General features: G+C 54.8%; 1 protein-coding gene and 1 long non-coding RNA gene across 9 annotated transcripts in view; both read left to right on the forward strand.

The window, feature by feature from the left end:
- The window catches only part of Mad1l1 (mitotic arrest deficient 1 like 1), a 345,185-nt gene extending 338,123 nt beyond the window's left edge, over nt 1-7,062 (forward strand). For all 8 annotated transcript variants that reach the window (XM_045143912.1, XM_045143914.1, XM_045143911.1 and 5 more), the window contains one exon: nt 6,494-7,062. In XM_045143912.1, coding sequence (XP_044999847.1) covers nt 6,494-6,652 — 159 coding nt within the window. In that variant the 3' untranslated portion in view covers nt 6,653-7,062. The remainder of the gene's footprint in view (nt 1-6,493) is intronic.
- A 4,160-nt stretch (nt 7,063-11,222) lies between these two features.
- Nucleotides 11,223-19,368, forward strand: LOC123458792. The gene is made up of 3 exons (XR_006635785.1): nt 11,223-12,309; nt 12,678-12,853; nt 18,353-19,368. It is a non-coding gene; the product is annotated as an uncharacterized LOC123458792 (long non-coding RNA).
- The last annotated feature ends 747 nt before the right edge of the window (nt 19,369-20,115 follow it).

The following is a 20,115-nucleotide window of genomic DNA, read 5'->3' on the forward strand; positions in this document are numbered from 1 at the left end:
CAGGCATGCCTCCCTGCTACTTCTGCCCTATGGAACTGTGTGGTGGATAGTCCTCAACTCTGCCTGGGTCATCCTGACCCAGTGTGACCAAGTGGGGCTTGGCCTCTAGGGACACAAGGGTGGGAGGCAAGGGTCATGCCCTGAGCCAGGTATCACCAGAGCACACCTCTGTCACAGGAGCCACCAGCCCTGGGGATGGGGAGGAAAAGGCATTAGTGGGGAAGAAAAGTTAGCCATGACTTGAGCATCAGGTCCATATGTCCTTGTGGCCGGTGTGAGATTGAATTCCTGGAGAGTTTTCTCTTCACCAGAAGCCACCGTCCAGACCCAGAAAAGAAGGCAGAGTTTGTAGAGGATCCTGAAGTTGTCTGTCTGCTCCATGGGAGGAAGCAGGGAAGTGGGGGCATTAAGGGAGACAGGAGCCGGGAAGGGGGGCGGCCTGAGGGGAGAGGGCTGGGGGCTGGCTGCCCTGGGACGTCACGTTGCCAAGGCCTGAGTGCATATGGACTTCCCCCAAGGAGGCCCACTGTGGGTCCCTACACATCACGGTGACCACTTGTCCTCCTGCACAGGTGGCTTTACCACAGCTTCCTTGTCAGGGCTGGAAGAACAAGGCAGGCAAGGAACCTGCAGTCTAGAACCTTCCCCGGGCAGCCCAACGCCAGCCATCCCCCTGGCTCTCACCCTCGTTTCCCACATATGTCTCATCCTGTCACACTCTTGTGCCACCCTCACCCAGTGAATGGGACACTCCCCATGGCGCACCATACCCTGGGCTGGGCTTCAAGTCCTAAGAGCTCACAGCTGCTCTGGAGGCATAGGGCAGAGGCCCCGGGCTCTGGCTGCCTCCCTCCCATGGTGCACCCGGTGCCGGCCTGCTCCCACCCAAGTCCTGTCTCCCTCCTGAGCCACCTGTTCCAGCCTCCTCCACCAGCGGGCTCAGCTGCCTCTGAGCTCCTGCCATGGGCTCTGCTGGGGACCTGTGGGCCTAACCTGTCCCCACACAGAGTACGCGCCACATTGAGCTGCCTGCTGCTCCCTGCCACGGGATTTTAAAATGTTTTAATTTACTTATTAGAGGGAAAGAGAATGGGCACAGCAGGGTCTGTTGTCACATGCAAACAAAACTCCAGACGCATGTGCCACCTTATGCATCTGGCTTACATGGGTACTGGGCAATCGAACCGAGGTCCTCTGGCTTTGCAGGCAAGCGCCTTAACCATTAAGCCATCTCTCCAGCCCTCATGGGCTTCTTCTACACACTGGGTGCTCCCATGCTCAGCTTTCTCTGTCCTAATAATAACGGCAGCGTTGCAGTTGTGCCTGGGCCTCCAGGCCTGGGCTTCCCCCGCCGCCAGGCCACACGGCTCCTTGCTGTGCTTCCCAGAGATGCCCCTGAACCCAGGGCTGCCGGGGAACTGCTGCCCAGCTTCCAGGGGGTCAAGGGCTTTGCTGCGGACGTCCCCGCCGCACGTCCTCCTCTTTAGCACGCTGTGCTCTGACACAAGAAGCCCGTCTCCTCCAGAGCCTCACTCCAGCCCTGGAGTCGGAAGCCACGGGCCGTCGTGACCCTCACCGCAGCGCCGTCATGCCATAGGAGCAGCGCTGACGTCGCTCCCGGGTATCTTGAAGCGGAATGTTGGTTTCATTGTCTTAGTTCACTTTTGCTTGCGTGAACCTGGATCCAGGCTTTCCTGTACAGCAGTGGCTTGAATCTCTAGACACCTGTTTCATTTCTTTCTTTTTCTTCTCTAGTGCCGACAGTTGAACCCAGGGCGTGTGTATGCTAGCAAGCATTCCCGAGCCACGCCCCCAGCCTCTCACTGGGGGATTCTAAGCAGGTGCTTTGACACTGAACCATACCACAACCCCTCACTAGTGGTAGGCAGGAGCTCTACCACTGAGCCACGCCCCCAGCCCCTCACTGGGGGACTCTGGGCAGACACTGTACCAGTGAGTTCTTTACCTACAAGATACTCTCTAACCCTTTGGCGGAAGGTGCTCGCACTCTAGACACGAAGCCCACCACGCTTTGCACCTTGCCCCTGCGTGCCCCTCACTTGCAGCGGGATAGCCGAGAGGAATGAATGTCTTGTCTCTCTTGATCCCCTCCAGCCCGTTTGTCTCCGCGGTCCTCTTTGCCAGAGGAGCGCTGTGACGCGCCCGTTACACACACCAGCCGCCGGCCTGCACCGGGCTGGGAGTGCAGAGACCTGTAACTCACAGCAGAGGTCCCGGGCGTGTGTGCATCGTGCGCACACACGCGCGTCCCGAGGCCTGTCCGTGCAGTTCCTGTTACAGTGGAGAGAGAACCCAGCACAGCTCTGCACACAGCCCTCAACCTCCGGGGAGGCGGCCGGCAGTCTCCTGCTGCCAGAGCGGAGGCAGCGGCTGAGGCAGCGGGTCTGACCCGAGTGTTAGACGCCAGGCAGCGGGGTGGGGCTGCAGAGCTGCCGATGCCCCCCAGCGCTGAGGGAGGGAGCTGGAGAGGCACACGCGTACAGCCCATAAATATTTCTAGCCACAGCCAGCACGTCTTACTGGGCAATTTGCTTTTTAAAAAATTGCGCTCTAATTTTAAGTGAACAGCCTCTAATTATGGTGATTTACAAGGCACCTGGGGACTGGGTGGTATTTGAACAAGGCAACGCTGCTTGGAGACTGATAGGCAGGGCAGTGCTCCACCTGTGCATGCTGATGAGCCAGGGCCACGTCCAGGGTCCGTCTGAGGAGGGAGCCTCTGCTGCTGCACCTGGAGACAGGGCACTCTGAGGGAAACTGAGGCAGGAGAGTGGGTAAAGGGCCTGTGGAGAAGGCTGCTTGGGCTATCAGAGCAGCCTGTCCGTGGGGTGGGGTGGGGTGGGAGTGGATTGGCCATTCTCATGGGACCTGCTTTTGTTTGGGATCTGTGAAGAGGACGGCTGCTCCTGTCCAACCCGTGTCAGCCTGGTGGGAGGCGTGCTGAGCCATTTTCCCTTCCCTGTTTGTCACGGCAGACGAGGTGACACTGGTGACTGAGGGGCACATCTGTTTCAAATGAAGAATCATGCCGGAGCATGGCATGGTGGCGCATGCCTTTAATCCCAGCACTTGGGAGGTTGAAGTCGGAGGATCACTGAGCATTTGAGGCCAGCCCAGACTACAGGAAGATTTCCAGGTCAGCCTGAGCTAGAGGGAGACCCTACCTCAAAAAAAAAAAAAATCTTATTGGGCCTGATGACACAGTCCTTTCATTCCCTTAGGCAATAAGCTGAGGCAGGAGGATAACTTCAAGATCTAAGCTACTGAGGGTGTGTCTCAGTGGTAAAGCACCTGCGTAGAATCCCCCAGTGAGGGGCTGGGGGCGTGGCTGTGGTACAGCACCTGCCTAGAATCCCCCAGTGAGGGACTGGGGGTGTGGCTCAGTGGTAGAGCTCCTGCCTAGAATCCCCCAGTGAGGGGCTGGGGGCATGGCTCAGTGGTAGAGCTCCAGCCTAGAATCTTCCAGTGAGGGGCTGGGGGTGTGGCTCAGTGGTAGAGCTCCTGCCTAGAATCCCCCAGTGAGGGGCTGGGGGCGTGGCTCAGTGGTAGAGCTCCTGCCTAGAATCCCCCAGTGAGGGGCTGGGGGCGTGGCTCAGTGGTAGAGCTCCTGCCTAGAATCCCCCAGTGAGGGGCTGGGGGCGTGGCTCAGTGGTACAGCACCTGCCTAGAATCCCCCAGTGAGGGACTGGGGGCCTGGCTCAGTGGTAGAGCTCCTGCCTAGAATCCCCCAGTGAGGGGCTGGGGGCGTGACTCAGTGGTAGAGCTCCTGCCTAGAATCTTCCAGTGAGGGGCTGGGGACGTGGCTCAGTGGTAGAGTTCCTGCCTAGAATCCCCCAGTGAGGGGCTGGGAAGTGGCTCAGTGGTAGAGCTCTTGCCTAGAATCCCCCAGTGAAGGGCTGGGGTGTGACTCAGTGGCAGAGCACCTGCCTAACTTGTATTAGGCCCTTGAATCCATTCTGATCTCACTCAGAATGAAAAGAAAAAGAATGGCCAGACCCCAGACCTCCCACTGCTAAAGGAGGAGCAAGGAAGGGAAGACATGGCCCCCACAGGACCCCACCTGGGCAGAAGGAGGTCTGAAGACTCTCTTCCCAGCCCACTCCTGCCCCTGCCCAGCCAGCCCTGCCAGTTCCGCTTCCCCGACAGCTGCTGAAGAGCCAGCCCTTCTGACATTTAGGGGAAACATTCAGAGTCAAGAGCAGAAGGGAGAAATGAAAGGATTTTCTTGAGAAAAGGTCAGCGTGGTTTCTCTTATTTTTGTTTGAAAACGGTTTGTGTTGAACTATGACAAGGCTAAATGTATTAAGGGCCACAGGCACAGGCTGGGGTCGGCCTCAGTGAGGACACCAAAGGAAGATGATGGTAACAAGCAAGACATGCTGCAGCTTGGAGAGCCATCTAGACACAGAGCCTCACACCTCAATGCCCCATGAGGTAGAGGGAGGTGATGCTGGGACACAAGGGGTGCTCCAAGCCCAGGCAGCTGCCACTCCCACTAAGTCTGCTCTTGCTCACTCCTAATGGGGTGTCAGATGGTAAATGGGGGTACTTCACCACCAAGTCTGGGCCTGGCCCAAGCATGACCAGGAGGAGCTGTCAGTACCTATGGGGTAGCCGGGCCACCTGTGTGGCTTCCGCAGAAGGAGCCCGCTGTCAGGAGGGCCTTTATTAACAAGACGTTCTCCTGCATCCACCTCGCCCATCACAGTCCAGTAGGTTCTTGGTGGCACATCCAGTGTCGTCCTCAGAGTCATCCACCTGCAGGGCATGTTAACCACCTCACAGACAGCCCCACTCCAGAGCAAGCTCTTCCTCCCCTCCCTGCACAGACCAACCTGCATCCTGCCTCTGTCCTCTGTCGCATGGCCTCCAGTGAAGGCCTCGTGTGGCCGGAGTCACGCTACCCTGTCCTTGGGTCTTCTCTCGCCCTCGTTCAGGACCTATTTGATTCCTGCGCCACAGTGCCTTGGGGACATTTTCATGGGAGGCTGGGTAGCAGAGCACACGTTCGGTGGCACTGGACACATATCTGGAGGGACATTGCTGGGTCGCATGGTCACCCTGAGGAGATGTCACTTTTTCATAGCAGCACTGCCGTTTATATTCATTCTCACAGATGAGGCATATGAGCTTTGATTCCTCCTGAGCCTCACTGTGCACTCATCTCTGGAGTGGCCATCCCGATGGGCACAGAGCAGCTGCCCACTCTGGCTGGACATGTCCCCTTCACGAGCCATGGTGCCCCAAGAGCTAATCGGAACTTTGCCCAGCTTGTAATTGGCCCTTTGCAGGTCTGCGATGAGCTAGGAGGGCTCTGGGTTCACTGGGCATTTGTCACACTTGAGGCTTAGGTAGCCTGGACGGGCTGTGGCCACCACCTTCCTGGCTGCAAGAGCAGGTGTTTTGCCCCGTGTGGTCTGTCTGTGGCCTGGGTAGTGAGTGCCTTTCCCTCACGGGCCACATGGCTCTTGCACAGCCTGGGCCACTGCAGCCTGGCTGGGTTTGAAGGCAGGGTGGGCCCTGGATGGGTGGGAATATCATGGAAGCAGGCCCTGCCCAGAAGCACCCAAGCACCTTGGAGGTCCTTGCCAGCCGCAGCCTCTGTCTGCAACTCCTGTCCACACACCCGGCTGTGTGAATGTCCCGCCGTTGCCTGTGGCCCAGGGCAGCGATGGCCCGGGGTGTTCAGACAGACTGCCGAGCAAGTGAGGCACCTGTGAGCTCCCCCTGCCTGCATCGCCCTAGCTGTGCCTAGGAGCCTGCCCTGTGGCCTGCTGCCACCTGTGATCTTGTCTGCAAGCTTTCCCTGGACACACGGTGATGGGCCCGCCTTGCCCTTCCCCAGACCTAAGTGACATTTGCCTAACAAGGCAGAAAGGGGTCAGTCTGTGCTCCGGTGTTCATACGTCCAGGGCCAGACCTTCATTGCATCATCCCTGATTGCCCAGCACCCCAACGGCACTGGCTGGGAAACTAAGGCTGACAGGGGAGCCACTGCTCGAGAGCACAGGTCCTCCACAGTGTGGAAGACGTTCAGGGTTTGCTCAGGCTGCCCGCAGGACGTGGGACTGGGGCTGATGTGGCCAGGCAGGTGGACGACTGAAGAGCTGGTGACCTTCCAGAATGGGCGTCCCCAGGAATCCCCACTGGGCCGGGGGTGGGGGGGCGTGGGACCTTGACTCCCCAGCGTCCTGAGTGTGTGGTGGTCTGTCCTCAGCCCTGGGACAGAGGAAGACGGGAAACAGCAGCGGTGGGGAAAGATGGGGTTGAAGCCATCTGTCTGAGGGGTGGCTGTCGACTGTGACTCTCAGCCCCCTCTGCTGCTGACCCTGAAGCTGACCTAGCTGGGCACCGGACAGAGGCAGGAGTGTGTTTCCACCCTCCTGAGCCGGGCTCCGACCCTGAAGGTGTGGGGGAGGGCAGCACCTGCCGGCTGGGAGTGTTAACCGCCCTCCTTCCTGTCACCCCGCAGGCCACGGGCCCCTCGGGCTCCAAGATGCAGCTGCTGGAGACGGAGTTCTCGCGCTCCGTGCCGGAGCTCATCGAGCTGCACCTGCTGCGCCAGGACAGCATCCCGGCCTTCCTCAGCGCGCTCACCATTGAGCTCTTCAGTCGCCAGACCGCCGTCTAGCCGCGCCGTCCCGGCTCTGCCACCGCGGCCCTGGGCCGCAGCCAAGCAGCCACCAACTCACTGCCCCGACCTCCAGGCAGCCACCCCACCATGTCCCCACCCCCTCAGCCACCCGCAGCTGCAGCACAGGTCATGATCACGAGCCACAGCCTCTGCTCAGGCTGTGGCCCTGTCTCAGGACCCCAGCCAGCAAGGGACAGCCACAGGAGTTTCCAGGCCGGGGCCCGCTCCCCAGCCCCCTCTGTCCCTGGGTGCCGAGCGCGCTGCCCTGTCCCGAGGTGTCCCCACCCCAGCTGCCCTTGGCCCGGATGCTGCCACCTGGTCTGTTGTCCCAGGAGTCTGGTGGGCAGACTGTGGCTCAAGTCCACATCCCCGGCCTTATGAAATAAAAGGTTTCTCATTGCCCTCCACCCGGCTGTATGTTGGCTGCATGTGTGAGGCCTCCAGCCGCCTGGCTCCCCGCTGCGGGTCAGGAGAGGCTCCATCGTGTTCTTCCCACACTCCCTTCACACCCAGATGCAGCCAGGGAGGTGTCTGCAGTCGAGGCCCCATTTCTCAGAAGCCTGGGTGTCTGACATCAGTGAGCAAGGGACCCCAACTGTCGCATGAGGATGGGCAAGCACAGGCCCTGAAATAGACAACCCTGAGCCTGATCCCTGCTCTGCTGCCCACTGCTCTGTCCCTCCTGAAGGGCCAGGGTAGTTCTACGCCTGGAGGGCTGAAGGTTGTGCCCATCCTGCCTGGCAGGAGACCCAGATGGTAGCTGGAATGACTGGGGCCACCCTGACCTCTCTGTCCCCTCTCCCAAATCCCTGTGTGCCCATAGCCTCAAGCTCTGACCGTATCTCCCTCTTTGACCAGCAGGGATCATAGGGGTCAAGATAGGGGCCATGACACCAAAGGAAAGGGAGACCTGTCATGTAACGCCTGACTGGCTGTCCAGTCTATGAGGGAGCCTTCCAGTCCCGGCCCCGCCCCTGACAGCCCAGCTTTGAAGGCAGATGTGGGGACAGAGGCTGCACCCCTGTGAGGCTCTTGTCCCCGACAGGGGCAGCTGAGCCCTATGGAGCCCAAGTTATGCCATGCCCAGGTGGGGTCACTGTTAGCTCCTGGTACTCTCGAGAAGCCCAAGCCAGCCAGCCCCCAGCCAGATTCATTCCTTCTGTTCTTAGGTCATCCATGGTCACCGTTCGCTCCTGTGGGCTGGTGCTGTTCCCAGTACTGAGGGTTCAAGGCAACCTCCATGGTGCCCCAGCCTGTTTACCCACTGCTGTGCCCCACGGAGCTGCTGGGCCAGGGCCAGACCTGCCATAGCCCAACAGCGAGGCACTGTGTGTGCACACGTCATGTTGAGGAGGGTTGGATCAAGCTGTGAGGCTATGGAACCAGCCACAGGAGACTGGGAAGCCACGGCCTTATCCATCCCCGCACCACTTCTGCTGATGGACACTCCCCCATGTATCTGAGACCCCAGGAGTGTGGACTTAACTACCCTCCCTAGGTGCACATTGTAACCTCATGGCCAGGAACCCTGTGGCCCCTGCACCTCTGATGGCCACATAGCTGCATGGCCCAGGACCATGTGACTGTCGGACCTCACCACCTGTCCCCGAACCATTGTGTCACCTCAAGTGTCGGTGTTCGTGGCGAGGTCTTCCCACTGGCTGGGCTTGGGTCAGATGCCTGCCACCACCGCCTGCCTCAGCCACCAGAGATGAACGGACCCTCAACAGTTAAATGGCCTCTCTGCAGATGGTACACAGCCACACGGCAGGGCGGCAGCCAGTCTCCTTTCTGCCTCAGTTTCCCCATCTGCTTTTCTCCCAACCAGGGGTCTCTTGAGTCCAGAGGCTGGCCCTCCACCTGCTCCCCCTCCAGTGACTCGCACCAGGCCCAGCCCACCCACCCAGCGAGCTGGCAGACCTCTGCAGGTTGGCAGACTGAAGGTTTTTCTGGGCAGAGACAAGGAGAGGCACGGTAGGAAGAGCACGCTCAGGCAGGCCTGAAAGCTAAGGCCCCAAATCACACGTCCGTCACAACCAGATGACTTGCCATTCAGGGTGTGTCACACCCTTTCCACACACCTTCAACTGGAACCGAAAGCAGCCGCCAGAGACTTGGTCCAGCAGTCCTGGGTCAGAGAAAGTTCTGGTCCCATTAGGTCCAGCTCTTGCCAGCTCTTTAGTGGGCGTGCATTGCTAAATGGGTCTTAAGCCGCTAATGACTCATTTTAAGGGATTAGTGCCACAGGGCAAGCCTAATTGCCAAGAGGTAACAGGATTTTCTGCACCCTAGTCTCCAACTTCTCCCCAGGGGTCCCCACTGCACCCGACCCAGCATGAGCCAGCGCTGGGTCTTCCCTGTCTGTGCTATCTGATGCCAGGCCCTCTGGGCCGAGCGGACTGTGGGTTTTCTCTGCAGCTCCCAGCGAGGCCCCAGAGACCAGCTCCCTGTGGCAGGAGTGAATTACTGATACTGTCTACGGGTGTGGGGTTCATTTTCTCTGCCGATTAAAGGCTCAAAGGGAAGGGAAGTGTTTAGAAGAATAAAGTTTATTTCAGAGTAAGAGGGGTAAAAAGCAGAGGACAGACTCCTGGGAGAGGGGATCCCAGAGCCAGACCGCACACAGATGCAGCGGGAGCTGGACTTCTATTGAGTGGAGGAAGTCTGCCATCGGGAGTCCGTGGCTGGTCAGCGTAAATGAAGACGAAGCTGCTGGTTGGTCCATGACAAACCCAGCACGACGCGGGTCCCAGAGAGCCGCCAAGCCAGCTGCCAGCAAGAAAAGCTCACTGAGGCCAGGAAGAAGGAGGAAGTGGGACCACGCCTTCACCATCTTGGGTTAGACTATAGTCCCCTACCAAGGGTCCCTTGACCCTGTCTGTCCAGCCCAGGAAACTCTTATGTCCTATAGGGCTTCAGTATCAGCCCCGGCAGCTTCCAAATCTGCCCAGAAACCCCCAGGTGGCACCAAAGGGTCACACCTCATTGAATGTTCTAGCTGACAAAGCTCTTTTCCATAAGGTCACCAGCTGGTCATGCCCTGCTAGTTGGGGGGCAGATTCCAGACGCACGTTGGGATAGAGGGAACCTGCCGACAGTCACTTCTGGGTGTATTGGGCCCTGCTACCCCAGCTGCAGATTTAACCCATCTGGGTGCCAGGTCTGAGGCAAACATGCCCTCTTCCCTTCTTCAATGTCACCAGCCCCCCAGGCCAAGTACGGTCTCTGTCCTGAGGCAGCCTGGAAGTGTCTCAAAGCTCAGGGGTTTGGGATAGAAGACTGTATACAGAGTACCGTGTGACACACTTGCACATGTGTGTGTGTAGGGCTTCTGCTCCCATGTGAGCATGAATGTGACATGTATGCATGTGCACACATGTGTATGTGGCAAGCATGTGGACTTGGCATGCATGAGTCCACATAGGTGGATGTGTGTACACACGTGCTTAGACTTTGAGAACGGCTTACATGAATTTCTGCTCCTAGCCCAGAGAAGGGGAGGAGTTCACCCAAAGTCACAGTCAGAGAGAGTTGGGGAGCCCAGGTTAGGTGCATTTCATCTCTTGGTCTGCTGTCTTTACCTGCAGGATTCAGATGCATCCTTACCTCAAAACAAAACCAACAGCCCCTGACAACAAAGGCGACACATAAACAGTAAAGAAAACCTCCTCCCTTGGCCCCAAGCTGGCTTGACCTCCTAGTGGGAAGATTTGCACACCTACCGAACAGACGTGCAAAGGCGCCGGTGTCGCTGGCTTTGATGATGGGGGAGGCACGGGGGTTAAAGGACTTGGGTTTTGTTCTAACTCAGTTTCTCCCACATAACAACCTTGGAAATTGCCCAGAAAAGCCAGTCTGCCTCAGTGTCGCATCCCAAACGCCCACCTCGAAGCACAGCAGACAGGAGCTCCGGGTCCCTGTGCAGCCGTCGGTGCCTCAGGACTATGGATCCTTGCACACCGCCTGTGCTGTCCCCTGTCCTCCACGTGGATCCTTGCACACCGCGCGTGCTGTCCCCTGTCCTCCACGTGGACCCTTGCACACCACCTGTGCTGTCCTCCATCCTCCACGTGGATCCTTGCACACCGCCCGTGCTGTCCTCTGTCCTCCACGTGGATCCTTGCACACCACCTATGCTGTCCCCTGTCCTCCACGTGGATCCTTGCACACTGCCTGTGCTGTTCCCTGTCCTCCACGTGGATCCTTGCACACCACCCGTGCTGTCCCCTGTCCTCCACGTGGATCCTTGCACACCGCCCGTGCTGTCCCCTGTCCTCCACGTGGATCCTTGCACACCGCCCGTGCTGTCCCCTGTCCTCCACGTGGATCCTTGCACACCACCTGTGCTGTCCCCTGTCCTCCACGTGGATCCTTGCACACCGCGCGTGCTGTCCCCTGTCCTCCACGTGGATCCTTGCACACCACCTGTGCTGTCCCCTGTCCTCCACGTGGATCCTTGCACACCACCTGTGCTGTCCCCTGTCCTCCACGTGGATCCTTGCACACCACCTGTGCTGTCCCCTGTCCTCCACGTGGATCCTTGCACACCACCCGTGCTGTCCTCCATCCTCCACGTGGATCCTTGCACACCGCCCGTGCTGTCCTCTGTCCTCCACGTGGATCCTTGCACACCACCTATGCTGTCCCCTGTCCTCCACGTGGATCCTTGCACACTGCCTGTGCTGTTCCCTGTCCTCCACGTGGATCCTTGCACACCACCCGTGCTGTCCCCTGTCCTCCACGTGGATCCTTGCACACCACCTGTGCTGTCCCCTGTCCTCCACGTGGATCCTTGCACACCACCTGTGCTGTTTTCTGTCCTCCACGTGGATCCTTGCACACCACCTGTGCTGTTCCCTGTCTTCCACGTGGATCTTTGCACACCTCCTGTGCTGCTCCCTGGTGCCTTTTCAGGAAAAGTTGTCCCAGCATGGAGCTGTTGGAGATGGGGTCTGCAAGGCAAAAGTAGGGTGACATGAGCTCATTGGGTGGCCCAAATCTAATCCAAGTGAAGTGCTTATAAGAAGAGGTGATCAGTCCAGAGAGATGGCTTAGTTGGTTAAGTATTTGCCACACAAGAATGAGGCCCATGTGGGTTTGGTTCCCCAGCATCCACATTGGCCTGTCCTCCCAGCACTGGGGAGGTGGAGACAGGAGGATCCTGGGGCTGGCTGGCTGGCCAGCTAAACGAGACTGATTGGTGAGCTCCAGGCCAATAAGAGACCCTTTCTCAACAAATGAGGTGGGGGGTGATGGAGAAGAACCTCTGGCTTCCACATGCATGTGCACACATATGCATTTGTAGCCACACACACATATTCCCAAACACATACATACCATATGCCCACATACATACCAACATACATGCACACGTGCATGCATACTGCACACAAGAAGTGATTAGAAGAGATCCACAGAGGGCTGGCCCTACAAGGACCTTGGGAGAGAATATGTCTATCAGCCCAAGAAGGCAGCTTTATGAGAGGCAGGCCTTGCTGAGCCTTGACCTTGGATTCTAGCCTCCAAGACGGTGAGAACGAATGTACGTTACTTAAGCCCAGCAGCCAACGTCATCACACACGTGGATCCCGCCTCCTGCCACAGCCATCTTTGTTTTTCCATATGACATTCATCACTGTCTGGCATTCTGCTTGGTACGTAATGTATTTATCATATGCACATTATGCATGTATTGTAATATATATATTTTAATCAGTTCTTCTCACATATGAAATGGTGCCGTCTGATGGAAATGTCATGCCAACATCATATGTAATTTGAAACGTTCAGTAACCACATTTGAAAGGTAGGACATTGGTGAGTGTTGTTGGCTTATGTTGATTGTCAAGTTGGCAGGACCCAGAATCACCCGAACTTGAGCCTCGTGACATGCCAGCGAAGGCTCATGTTGATTAGGTTAACTGAAGTGGGAAGGCCCACTTTGACCATGTGCAGCCCCATTCCCCAGGCCGGGTCCTGACCAGATTCATCATTCATTTTTGCTTCCTGACTGTGCCTACAGCGTGACCAGTCGCTCCAGGTTCCTGCCGCCCCTTCTCCCCCACAATGACAGACTGACCCTCGAGCCAAATAAGCCCTTCTTTCCTCAGTTGATCTGGTCAAGAATGGGGCCGCAGCAATGAGAAAGTCACTAAGGCAGTGTGCCAACCGTCATGGCCTATACCAGTGGTCATCAAGGTAGGATCACAAGTTCAGCTTGGGGCACATGTTTAGGAGCCAGGGGTGAGAGTTCACTTTGGCAGCAAACAGACCAGAACTGGAGAGACACAGAGATGGGCATGGCCCCTGGGCAAGGATGGCATGCAGGAGGGTGGCAGTCATAGTGACACACATTGGAATCCTAGTACTTGCAAGGCTGAGGCAGGAGGATCACACGTATGAGGCTAGCCCGAGCCACATACTGAGTTGTAAGACGCTTGAGCTGCATAGCAAAACCAGAAATGGTGCTGGGGAGATGCTCAGTGGGCAAAGTGCTTGTCTTGAAAGCATGAGGACCTGAGTTCAATCCCCAGAACCCATGTAAAATGCTAGGTGCTGTGGCTTGCACCTACCTATAATTTAACTTAATTCTAATAAATATATTTTATGTAATACGATACATCTGAAACTCATATAGCTTGGGACATCAGAAGCCTCTGCTCAATGCCAGCTCCACCCTAATCTACCAGGTGGTTGTAGGCAAGATTCCTTCCCACTGAGCCTCAGTCTCCACATCTGGAAAACGGATCAATGGGTGTCAGCAGCACCCTAGAGTCAGCTTGGATGCTCCAGTGTAACCCTACAATTAGCTCCACCAGCAGTCTTTCTCCCTCTTCTCCTTCTTTTTTTTTTTTTAATAAAATAAACTTAAAATGGAAATTCAATTTTGCACCAGGTCTACAAGCTGTTAACAGGATTCACTAATCAAACCCCAACACCAAGCCCTTGAAAAGCGAGAATTAAAAAGGTCTACATTTGCATATTCATGTTTTTAATAGGGTTCAGAAAGTATATTTGCAGCTGATGAAAAGGATTAATTAAACTTAATTTGCATCGGTGGGGCTTCTTAACTCCTTGTGAGCTGGCCAGGGGCCCAGGGACTCCCTGTAGCCCAGGGCAGGAAGCAGGAGACACTCGCCTGGGCCACCTCTCCCTGGCAGCCACGCAGCCCTGGAGTCCAGAGCCTCCTTGGTGAACCAGGAATGCCAGGCACTGTGGCAGCCACTATACGGAGTTCCTAGAGTCACACACCCTACCTTGTGGCCTTCCCTGTCTCTGCAACACATCCGTGGCAGGACACAGCCAGATCTCGAACCTCGGATTCTTCTGCCCCCACCTCCAGAGCGCTAGGATTTTATGGGCATGTACCGCCATGCTAGTTTCTGCAGGCTGGGGATGGAACCCAGGGCTTCATGTGTGCTGGGCAAGCACCGCACCAACCGAGCTGCTCCTCAGCTCCCAAAATCAGCTTGACTCCACCCTTCTGAGGTGCTTTAGAGGCCTGGGTTTCTGGACCTGGGTGTGTGTGTGAGCGTGTGTGTACACATGCACACTCATCCTGTGGGGATATATGTATACCATATACATACACACACATAATCGTGCATGGACATACATGTGCACATGTGCGGAATTGTCCCTCTTAAGCCTTAAGACACAAGCGTGTCTTCAGACAGGCTCTTCACGGAAGATGCAGACACTCTGTGTAGGGGACACTGCTCTGCAATTCTCTCTGTGGCACACACATGGAGTCACGACCTGGGCAGATACTCAGACTTGTACAGGTGACATGCGCTCACATAGAGTTATGGCACATGTCATATATGCACCGAGAATTAGAGATACACCTAGACACGTTATATATAGTGTACATATACACTCATTTAAAAAAGCATGCATGTTTTTAACAATTGTGCATACAACATACATACCTGACCACACCTGTCCATATATACCTGGACACGATTACAGATACTACATATCTTGAATCCTTGCTTCTTGAATCCTTGTATGCTGAAACAAGGCCTGTCTATATATAGCTCAGGCTAGCCCCAAAGGTGAAATTTTCCTGCCTCAGCCTCCCAAGTGCTGGGATTACAGTCATGTGCTACCAAGTCCCACTAGATACAATATACTATACACAGACCATATCTGCTATTCAAATAAATGTATAGGAAGCCAGCGTGGTGGCGCTCACTTTTAATCCCAGCACTCAGGAGGCAGAGGTAGAAGGATCACTGTTTGTTTAAAGCCAGCTGGGCTACAGTGTGAGTTCCGGGTCAGCCTGGGGTAGAGTGAGACCCTGCCTCAACCCTTTTCCTCCTCCCCCCCACAAAAAAAAGAGTGTATGGGAAGCCATGAATAACAGTTACTTTCTTTTTATTGTTTGGTTGGTTGGTTGGTTTGTTGGTTATGGTTTTTTGAGGTAGGGTTTCACTCTAGCCCAGGATGACATGGAATTCACTATGTAGTCTCAGGGTGGCCTTAAACTGACAGCGATCCTCCCACCTCTGCCTCCCAAGTGCTGGGATTAAAGGCGTGCCTGGCTAACAGTTACTTTCTTGTTGCTGGGACAAAACACCCAAAAGTTTATGGAAGGAAAGGGTTTATTTCTGGCTTACAGTTTGAGGAGAAGTTTCATCATGGCGGAGCAAGCACAGCAGGAGCGTCCAGTTGAGTATCACATCTCCGTAACAACAGGGAGGAAGGAGCGCAACGATCTCTGGGCCTGTAGCAAGCAGGGCTGGGCTATCACCCCCCAAGACGACTCGCCTCCCAGGGACACACCTCCCCCAGCAGGGCTCTGCCTGCCAAAACCTCCACCTCCTGGGATTGAGTGTGAGGCTTCGTCCCGAGCACACAGGCTGTGCCCCTCACTTCTCTGCACAGCAGCTTCCTCTGCTGGAAGCAATGACCAGCAAGCACCTTTCCCCTCCTCAGAGCAGAGGTGATCCCAGGGTGATTAAAGAATGCCAATTAAATCCTTGAACTCAGTTGTTCAGGACAAATAGACATATGTAATCAAAACAGATACAAGTGTAAAGAGAAATATGCACCTTGAGTACATCTACCTAATGTGTGCACAGGGAAATACACATTATGTATGAGCCCATACTGACACGGGTGATGCATATGTGCGCATGCGTTTAGGACTCAAGCCTTTTTTTTTCCCCAAGGCATTGCGCAAATGCTTTGTGCACTGTTCTGAATTACTCCTGTTTTCACTAAGTTACAGCTCACCTATCTTTCTGTGTCATCACAGCTCCTCAGAAGTGTGTGTTCCTGGGCCGCAGGGCGCTCTTCTGTGCGCCTTGTTAATCTGAGCCCTTTTTGCCTGGAAATTACGTTTGTTCGCCTTTTATGAAGGTTATTTTTCAGTGATTATGAGCAGGGTTGGTGGAAGGCACCAGAGCCTCCCGGCAGGCAGTCCCCGCCGCTCTGGAAGTCGCCGGCGGGACCCAGTGGGTGTTCTGGGGCTCCCGGCCCTGCTGCTGACTCGTACAAGAACACCCAAGGGTGTCTTCCCAGGTGCAGTTGAGAAACTGAGGCTCAGCAGGGCCCACAAGGCTGCAGGGCAAGCTGCTCAGTCAGATAAGTAGGGACTCTAAATAGTGAGGGAGAAATCGCATTTTTTAAGAATTATCAGGGTTGGAGAGATGGCTTAGAGGTTAAGGCACGTGCCTGTGAAGCCTAAGGACCCGGGTTCGATTCCCCAGGACCCACATAAGCCAGATGCACAAAGTGGCACATGCATCTGGAGTTTCTTTACAGTGGCTGGAGACCCTTGCCTGCCCTTTATTTATTTATTTATTTATTTTTTTGAGGTAGGGTCTCACTCTAGCTCAGGCTGACCTGGAATTCACTCTGTAGTCTTAGAGTGGCCTTGAACTCATCACGATCCTCCTACCTCTGCCTCGTGGCATGTGCCTTTAATCCCAGCACTTGGGAGGCAGAGGTAAGAGGATCATTGTGAGTTTGAGGCCAATCTGAGACTATATAGTGAATTCCAGGACAGCCTTGGCTAGAATAGGGCTCTACCTCAGCAAAAAAAATATGGTTTAGTGCAATTGAGGAAGAAACTTGATGTCAGCCTCTTGCCTCCAAACACATACGTGCTCACATTTACAAACAGGCGTACACACATGCACATCTCACACACATAGGTGGACAAGAAAAGGAATGAAAAGAAAACAGGGTTGGTCTGCAGTGCGGGGACACTGCCCTCCATGCGCAGGATGGGGTGCCCTAGCCAGTAGATGGGCATCCTGGCTCCACCCACCCTGACCATCAGAAGACAGTGGATAGCCCCAGATGTGCCCAAGAGGAGGGGCCCTCCCCAGGCGCCATCCCTCCTCTGTTGTGGGTGACACTTGCGACCCTGCTTATTTGGTGGCCTGCCAGTCATGAGCAGCATATCCTCTGTCCTCAGGATCTGGGTCAGTGCAGAGCAACGGCAGTGTGTGGGCTCTGGGCAGGAGGAAGCCAGGTCAGTGTCGCTGCACGGGAAGAGCAGGCTGCAACTCAGACGCCCGCGGCGAAGACAGGCTTCCCTCTGGTGTGGCTGGTCCACGGAGGTGATTCCTAGCGGACCACCTGTCATGCCCACCAGGCACAGGATGCTGCATGGAGAAGCCAGACCCTCCCCTGAGGCCCGTCAGGAAGTGTCCTTTCCCTCCCAGGTCTGGGAGGAGGTTGCAGACACCAAGGAAGGTGTTGCAGTCAGGGTCGCGTTGCTGGTAGAAATCACCCAACCAAGAGCAGCTTGTGGGGGAAAAAGAGGTTTATTTTGGCTTACAGGCTTTAGGGGAAACTCCATGATGGCAGGGGAAAACAATGCCATGAGCAGAGGGTGGACGTCACCCACGGCCAACATAAAGTGGACAATAGCAACAGAAGAGTGTGCCAAACATTGGCATGGGGAAACTGGCTATAGCACCCATAACCTCACCCCCACCAATGCACTGCCTTCGGGAGGCATTGATTCCCAAATCTCCATCAGCTGGTAACCTAGCATTCAGAACACCTGAGCTTATGGGGGACACCTGAATCAAACCACCACAGAAGGTAACTGGGGAGAAGGGCAGCAATGAACAAAAAGTCACGTGCAGACGGGTGGGACCCACACCTGTAGGCACTTTCTTCATGAGGGGTTCACAGATGACCAACCCTTGGAAGAGTACACCTCTGCCAGTTTTGTCAAAAGTCTACAGCCATGTCCTCCTGGAATCCCAGGGCTCTTACTTTCTGGAGTTTTAACATTTCTCTCTGTGTATCTCTTTGTCTCTCCATTTCTCCCTCCCCACTCTCTCTTCTTTTTTGTGGTGTTCTGTATTGAGCCCAGGACCTAAAGCATGCTAGGCAGGTGCTCTACCACTGAGCCACACGCCCAGCCCCACACTGGCTGTGGTAGTTTGATTCAAGTGTCCCCTAAAATTTATGTGTTCTAAATGCTAGGTCCTCAGCTAGTGGCAATTTGGGAATTGGAACCTTCTAGAGGTGATATATTGTTGGGAGAGGTCTTATGGATGTTATAGCCATCTTCCCCTTGCCCGTGTTGGGCACACTCTCCTGTTGCTGTTGTCCACCTGATGTTAGCAAGGAGGAGATGTCCACCCTCTGCTCATACCATCATTTTCCCTGCCACCGTGGAGCTTCCCCTCGAGACTATAAGCCAAAATAAACCCTTTCCTCCCACAGGCTGCTCTTGGTCGGGTGTTTCTGCCTGCAACATGAAGCTGACCGCAGCTTTAAAATTGGTACTAAGAAGTGGAGTTGATGCCACCTGATTAGGTGGCTTTTGCCCTTTTGGAACTGATGTGTGGGAGAAATGTGGAAGGATTTGAAACCTTGGCCTAAGAGACGCCTTGCAGTGCTGTAAGTACAGCTTGATGGTCTATTCTGGTCAGAGTTGAAAGACCTGAATGCAGTAAGAACTGTGGACTGTGAGGCTTGGCTTGTGAAGGTGAGGAAGAGCTTTGTCAGGACTGGGCTAGAAGCGGTTTGTGCGGAGGACGGCTGCATCCTGCCTGCCTGCCCGTGTCCTGGGAACTGGTGCAGGGTTGCGCTGAGCACAAACGGACCTCTGTGAGCAGAGGCGCATGGCACAGAAATGAAATCTTTGGGCCGAAAGTGCTGCCCATTCAGCTGCAGTTGTTTGAGAGATTACAGCCTTTGAGATTGGGCCAGCAGACCTGCATTGGGACAACAGAAAGAATGGAGACTCTCTGGAAGGGGCCTGAAGGCTGAACGAGTGTCCTGTTCTTCAAAGTTGGCTTTATTCTCCCCTGGATTAACAAATTGGTAGCCCGCCCAGTACTATGGAGTATAACAAATGTAGAAAAGAGAGAGTCATTTTATTGGCATCACAGTTTTGGATTTTGGAAATGGCCATGGGCAGTGTGAAGCAGGCTTGTTGGATTACCTGCGTACGGAGATATGGAGCCATGAGGATGAACCGTGGGTTGCTGTAGAGACCCCATGGAGATGCTAGGACTATAGGATGGCTGCCAAGGAGAGCTGCCGACACAGGATGACGTTTTCCTCGGCTGTGAATAGCCTACCTAGAGGGGCAGAACTGCAACTCCAGAAGCTTGTCACTGGTTAGAATTATCAGACTTGGAGACACATCACTGGTTAGCGTTATGGGACTTTGAATTACAGAATTTGATATTTTCCCTGTTTCTTTTAAGCTTGTATTGGTTTGATTTTTTTTTCTTGTTATGCCCCAATGCCATCTTTTGCAATGTGACTATTTATTCTGTGCCATTATGTGGGTTTTTTTGGGGGGAGGGGTTTTATGGCTTAGTTAAAAGACCTTGGACTATGAGAAAATTTGAACATCATTGGGATCAATAAAAACTATGAGGACTTTAAAAGTTGAACTGGGGCTGGAGAAATAGCTTAGTAGTTCAGGCACTTGCCTATGAAGCTAAGGACCCATGTTTGACTCTCCAGATCCCACATAAGCCAGACACACGAAAGGTGAGGCAAGCACAAGATCACACATGCCATGCCCACTAGGTGGTGCAAGTGTCCAGAGTTCGATTTCAGTGGCTGAGGCCCTGGTGTGCCAATTCTCTGTCTCTGTCTCTGTCTCTCTGTCTCTGTCTCTCTCTCTCTGCCTCTCTTTCTCTCTCTCTTTAAAAAAATTGTTTTGTTTATTTTTTATTTACTTAAGAGTGACAGAGAGAGAAAGAGGCAGAGAGAGGGAAAGAGAGAGAGAATGGGCGCATCAGGGCCTCCAGCCACTGCAAACGAACTCCAGACGCGTGTGCCCCCTTGTGCATCTGGCTAACGTGGGTCCTGGGGAATCAAGTCTTGAACCGGGGTCCTTAGGCTTCACAGGCAAGCGCTTAACTGCTAAGCCATCTCTCCAGCCCTCTCTCTCTCTCTTAATTAAAAGAAAATTAAAGTTGGACTGAATGAATGCTATTTTACATTATGGATAGTATTCTGTTGAT

Source organism: Jaculus jaculus, chromosome 2 (assembly GCF_020740685.1).
Source record: "Jaculus jaculus isolate mJacJac1 chromosome 2, mJacJac1.mat.Y.cur, whole genome shotgun sequence".
NCBI lineage: Eukaryota > Metazoa > Chordata > Mammalia > Rodentia > Dipodidae > Jaculus > Jaculus jaculus.